Consider the following 6,897-nt stretch of genomic DNA (forward strand, 5'->3'; position numbering starts at 1 on the left):
CGCCACTTAACATGTTATATCTGAATAATATATTATAACAACAAATAGAGCAATTTTTGCAAGCAATGCAGTAAGAGGATAAAATCGCATCTTTATTAGTTTCTACTTGATCATCAGTAGAATGTTCATTTTCGTTTAATTCTATAAAAGTTTCATTGACATTTTCCTTTAAAATATTCCATGACGATTTAAAATGTTGCAATTCTGAAATAATATTGTGTTGGGTAGCTACTGGATTAAACTGTATTAAAATACTGCTTAATTTTTGAAATGCGTTTTCAGGAATATTTAGTGACGGTCCCGTAAATTTTGGTCTAATGTGCTTTGAACTCGCTGTAAGATGACAGTCGAACTCTCCCCGGTTGCTCTCTCTCCGACTTTCCCTGATCTAGATCGAAGACGTGTGAATTTGGTCCGGGAATGCGACAATTAAATCGTCTTACACTCCTTCTTGTTTACGAAATAAATAATCGATTTATTAGCTTTAGTTCGACAACCAGTTTCCTATTGGAGAGGGGGTGAGGTTCCGGTCTCACACTACAAAATATATTAATTATAATTAAATCGTTTGGAATATAGAGAAATTATTATTGAATAATATTTTTTACTTACCTAAAATAAAGGAAATAATATAAGTGGCCATTAAATTTGTTATGACTACAATCATCGCTTGGGTGGCTAGGTACAAAATTAATAACTCGCATTTCTATAGTTTAACATTAAGATTCATAGGAGAGGTGAATAGTTTCAAGCAATGTAAACAAATGACAAATTTTCTCTATTTAGAAGGTAGTTTTGATTATTTTTCTTCTAAGATGCTTTCTGTTTGGGTCGAATCGGGCTAATGTAGTGTTTGACTCAGATCGGCCGAACTAATTTAACTTCGAATACGGGTAGGGCCGGGTAAAATGATACAGGCCTACACATATACCTATATTATACATCTTACTTAAGAAAAAAAATATATAAAGTTTTTAAAATTAAACTTAACCAAACGGTACATTATGTACAGTACATATTTAGAAAAAACTGCCCAAATTGTATACGGCCCATGTGGAATTTTCCACATTTTCCACATGGCCAGTCCGCCCCTGCCGATAATGTATAGTACTACCCTCAGACATCGTACATGACTTTATCCCTAATTAATATAAACAATGCAGTTGAAACGTTGTCAAGATACAGTTTAAATTACAATTTGTCGTAGAATGCGATCTTATGGAATTGCAATGTACAGTGCAATGAACAGGTTGCAAACTGAATGTTCATTTTAAACTGTGAATGGTAATTTCTACTTTTTGCATTTGACGGCAAATTGCATATGTCATTTCTATTACCTTTCATACAGTAGCGTATTCGGGAGTTTGTACATTAAAGAACTTTCGTAAAATGCATGAATCAGCATGATTCTGATGAAACTGTTCAATTAAGCATAAATTTATAATATTGTAATTATTTTATTATTAAGTCATATTTTTAATTACAATATAAATATGTATAAAGTGATAATTGATATTTAAAATAGTTTTATGTATCGAGATCAATTCTAGGCTTCTGCATGTATGAAGTTTAATACACAGATAATATCTACTGTTTAATATATTTTATGTTAAATATATTTTTTTAATGTAAGGATGAGTTTATTATAAGAATTAAACTTCGAATTATACTTCAAATATAGTCAAATCAAAATAATTAATATAAAGAAAAATAAAGGATCAAATCTTAGATTAACAAATATCACTCCTATAACCCCTGACATGTTAAGAATATTTCTAAAATATTGTCTTATATACTTAACAGAAAAAAAAATTAAATTTCAGAAATATAATCTCTTGTTAAAGATAAATTTCAACTTACCACATTTAACAAATTTTCTAGAACGAAAATCCTTTTCTTCTCTATATCCACTCAACGCCAAGCATCCTCCAAAAAACGTTATCTGATACACGAAATTGAACATTATGCAAGTTGCAGTGTAATAACTAAATATTCGAATAAAAGGAAATGGAGCCATCATTCCTATGCAATACGAAAGAAAATTAGTGAGTGATGTGAGTGTGATGGAAACTCCAGCTTCTTCATATGTTGCTTCCATGCATCTCTCAACTGTACATTTAGGATTAGAAATCCTCCAACATCCTATTAATACGAAAGCATCGTCTATCTCGGTCACTACAACGTATATAAAATTTATTAAATATTTCAACAACACTATCTATAGAGTAAGTTTACAGCATGAGTAATTTACTTACCAAGAATTAAAAATGGAATGATGACATTCCAGTAAGTACTTTCTACACCCGATGCAGCTAGTAATCCAAAAGACGATGCAACAGCCAAACTAGCATTTATGACACTAGCAAAACCAAGAAAAGGTTTACATCTAACCCACTTATTGCTCATATTGAAAAATATCGAAAGTACAATCATAATTATAATGACACCTCCAATTTTAGGTTTTGTTTTATCAATTACTTTGTGAAATTCTTTTTCTGCAATTAATGGAGAATTTGGGATGACTTTGATATATGTAAAATTATATTTTTGAATCTTTTCGTAAACATGATACGACCATTTTTTTAAACAATCCGCTTTTTACTTTATCTTTATCATCAGTTAGATAAACTAGACCAATGGAATTTACTTTCTCTACGAAATTGTCATTATCTTCAGTAACACCTTCTAAATTTAAAAAGTAAGCTTTATAAGTGAAACTCAAGAAATCTATATCCATTGGATACTTTAGCTTTTTTCTCTTTTGTAGTATGGAATCTATTCCCACTTCCGATATCACTTCAATAATAGGATTTTCGAAGCATTTTCTGTTCATAAAACCACAGATTTCACGATATGTTATTGACATCCCATTGGTTTCTAATGTTATATTTTGTATGATTTTGTCGATTAGTATCACTTCAGAAAGAACACCTTTCTCAAACATATTTCTTTCATCTTTCTTCAACAGATATATAAACATAAAATTGGGTATATTAGGAATTCTTATCTGATCAGAAAATTGAAGATGAATTATACGAAAAAATATTTTCTATGAATTTCATAGTTTTAAATTGCTTCCCGGTGTCCGGAGTTATTATTTCCATGAAACTGTTGTTTGATTTTAATTTTCCAATAAATATTGATAAAGTTATGGAGAGAATTATAAGTATAATAATAAAGTAATATGGATGCCTTCCAACGGTGTTTCCTAACTTCTTAAAAATATAGCAAAGAAATCGTCTTACGAAATCAATTTTCATTCTGCTGCTTTAGTATGTTCTTCGGATAAAGTCTTAATCTGGTTATCTGAAAAATAAAAAGTTTTATAGTTTATATTTTGAATTACAGGTTAACTTCTTTTTAGTAAAAATTTTATACAAAATTACAGTTTAAAATGTATAGTACGTCTTTTTCTTTATCCGTTACGTTAAATAAGGACGAAATTACATAAATACACATTCAGAGAGTCTACTGTACTATTGTAAAACCGAAAAACTGTTTTCCAATCTCTACTCGCGAATATGATTTCCTTAAAAAACAACAATGTTGGATTTTATTGATTTTGTATTATAGCGATCGTAACACTGTTATTGTGTGTTTATTTTTGTTTTTGAAAAAGTATGCATTCGAAATGTTTATTTGAAACAATTGTGACAACGAATACAAAGAAAAGTTTAATTAGATATCGATATATTTTACTTAACATTGTGACTTGTAATTCAAGAAAAAGTCTATCTTTCCATTGTCTTTGAGTGAACAATGTTTGAACTCATCACGTATCTAATTTAAAAGTTTAAGGCAGTATTTTTAATTAATTAATTAAAAAATCATGTATATGAAGAATGTGAATAGCAGTTGATATTTAATGATATGTCATGTAAGTTTGAAGTGTCAAGTTAAGCCATAATTTCTGTGTTTTAAAAGTAGTAATTTACAATGATTAATTTTACTCTCACTAACAGTGGACTTGTTGTGGAGTGTTTTTTGTTTACTTGAAGTAAAAGTGTAAATAATAGTAACAGGTTTATAAGTTACAAATAGCCAAAACAATTAAATGAATTTATCTGAGAAATCGTTTATCGTTGTAGATTCTTTCTGGAAAGACAGGGAAGAAAAGATAATACAATGGTCTGTTATATCACAAAGTCTTCCAACAACAATTGGAAATGGAAAATTCAGAAAAGTCTATACATGTCATCAATCCGGAAATTATATTTCAAAAGCACGTTGGTATAAACGGCAAATTAAATTACAGGAACCTTGCAAAAGTGGAAAACTATTGATTTTTTTCATCACATCAAATTTAATAATAGTTAAGAACCACAAAAATCACTGTGTTCATGATCATAGTCTTGCAATCAGTCTATTTGTTTGATAGTGAAAAACAGTTCTTGCAGGTAAAGTGTTTCGTACTGGTTGATTGCAATAAGTAATAAATGATTTATTATTAATATTTTACTTTTCAGAAAAACTTGCTAATGGCATCATCCTACATAAAATCTTAGATGACATTCGAGACTTTGTCACATTCATTTTGTAACCAGATAAGATTTGCCAAACATTAAGTGTGCATACAACATTCAGTAAAAAAAGAAATACCATCTTGAATATAAAATCAGTGTGCAACTATGTGTGGATAAAATGAAATCATTAAAAATTTCTCCAATTGTATATTTTAAGGAGCATGGCGAAGATGATTCTTAACAGAAACTTGGTATTGAAGATTTTATGTAGGTAATGATGTTAGCCATTCAAAAAGGATTATTAAAGGTTCTAGGCAGCAGATCTGTGTGGACTCCACTCATCGTATTACTGCATATGATTTTTATCTTACTACTTGTTATCTTACTATATTAACTATTGATAAATTTGGGAGTGGTCTACCATGTACAAATCGCTCAATAAGAAGCGTGAAATAAGGGAAAGAGTGGTGTCTCAAGGTTTACCAATAGTCTATATTTCTTACAGAGGGCAGAGAGAGAGAGTATAAAAATTTAGTATTGATTTGGTTAAAGTTTTCGGTGTTAATATGAGGATGAAATCAGAGCAGTGATGGGATGTGCACGATTAAGAGTGCACTATATTTAACGTCTATAGAATTACCGTTAAACAAATAGAGGTGATTTCTGTTATTGATATTTTAACATTCTCCCTTTTTTTTCTTATTCGAGGAGAGCGTCTCGGTCATTGACCGTGGAAGTCCCCCTTTTCTCTTTTACAAGGAAAATTCCTAGATTTATACTGATCTAAAACAGAAAAAGGGTTTCGGACTTTCACAATATAAACAGACAACTTATTTTTCGTTTGTGACCACTAACAGTGAAAACTAAAAAACCAATCGATACCAAATTTTAACTGTAGCATTTTTATGATCCCCGAAATGTTTACCACTAATCAAACCTACAGATTTTTTATTAATGAAATAAAACTGCAACGGATTTTTGTCTATTTCTCTCTCTCTCTTCACTAGATGGCGATACATAAATTAGTACTTTCTGTCTATAAGAAAAGTCGATTATTAAAGTTTACTATTATATTTGAAGAACTGATATTAAATTATAATTAGTTAATTAGCAAAATCTTCGAGGAAATAAAAAAGTAACGTCATCATGCTGCATGGCAGTATGTGTACTTATGGCAGGTTTTCGAATCGTTACACGTTAATTTCTGCAGGTAATTGTAAAAAATATTCGAAATAGTTATTGGATTTATCTCAAGTGAATATTTTTGAGATTGATTGATAAATAATGCCGAGTGCTGCGGGAGCACGAATAGGAAGAAAATGTTCTAGAGCTATTATTGTTCATAATTGTAGACAATGTGAATCTACAACAGAGCGGTCTCAAAGACTGGAAGAGCAACGAATTTATTCGGCTCAGAATCGAATGCGTATAGCGAGGAATTTCTTAGGTTACGAATCAGCTTTTGATTATCATCCTGCAAATGACTATTTGGATATGAAAGAGGTAAAATGATCAAAATATGTGATCATTGTTTTGCCAAAAAATGGTGTGATGAAACTTCTAGACTTTGCTGTGCTGCGGGAGAAAACTGTTTTTGAACAACTTGAAGAACTTCCCGATTTCATAAAAAATTTAATTTTAGGAACAGATCCTCTTTCTATACATTTCTTAAACAATTCTATACAGTACAACACTCTATTTCAACTGACATCATTTGAAGCCAAAAAAATAAGACAAGGGAATTTCATGCGTACATTTAAAATCCAGGGTCAAGTTTATCAGTTGAATGGCAGTTTACTTCCTGATCCAGAAGACACTCCTATATTTTTACAGATGTATTTCATGTCTGAATCGACCAGATAGTAGCCAGATCGAATATAAACTCAACTTTAAAAAGAGAACTCATTGAAAGATTGCAGAAAATCATGCAAAATAATAATAATCTTATTCGGATTTTCAAAATTACAATGGGTTTCCACATACAATGTGGACTATTCACAAGTAATCAATGAAGAATTAGTTCAAATTTTCGAAGTTCTATATGTATATAAGAGCGGGCAAGGCCGTGACAGAAAATGCTAGTATATATAAATATATAGATAGATATATACATTAGTGATATATTATAGCCTGTATATTTTGCTATACTAATGAAGACCTCCTGTGATAAAATAGTAATCTTTCTAGTTACAATCAACAGAGTTAAGACTGAGCTTTCGTGACAAATTCCATAATTTTTTTTTTGAAATAATGACACGAAATAAAGTATGTGATAAAATGTAATTCTTCTTACATTATATAAGTAGTTTTTTTTTATTTTTCCGAGTAAAAAAGATCCAGTTAGAAAAAAGGCATAGATAAATGCTGTAAGGAGGCTTTACTTTTATTTGTCTGTTTTTGTTAATTCAGATTAGAATTATCCTAATTCACAAAT

General features: G+C 30.0%; 1 protein-coding gene across 1 annotated transcript in view; it reads right to left on the bottom strand.

Annotated features, from left to right (window-relative positions):
* The window catches only part of LOC111631895 (patched domain-containing protein 3-like), an 8,262-nt gene extending 5,631 nt beyond the window's left edge, over window positions 1–2,631 (bottom strand). Inside the window, exons 1-2 of the mRNA XM_023376230.1 lie at window positions 2,256–2,631; window positions 1,861–2,175 (exon numbers count right to left, since the gene is read on the bottom strand). Coding sequence (XP_023231998.1) covers window positions 1,861–2,175; window positions 2,256–2,433 — 493 coding nt within the window. The 5' untranslated portion in view covers window positions 2,434–2,631. The remainder of the gene's footprint in view (window positions 1–1,860; window positions 2,176–2,255) is intronic.
* Window positions 2,632–6,897: the final 4,266 nt, after the last annotated feature.

The sequence above is a fragment of the Centruroides sculpturatus genome, unplaced genomic scaffold, assembly GCF_000671375.1.
Source record: "Centruroides sculpturatus isolate CEXI.00-Female unplaced genomic scaffold, Cexi_2.0 scaffold578, whole genome shotgun sequence".
Lineage (NCBI taxonomy): Eukaryota > Metazoa > Arthropoda > Arachnida > Scorpiones > Buthidae > Centruroides > Centruroides sculpturatus.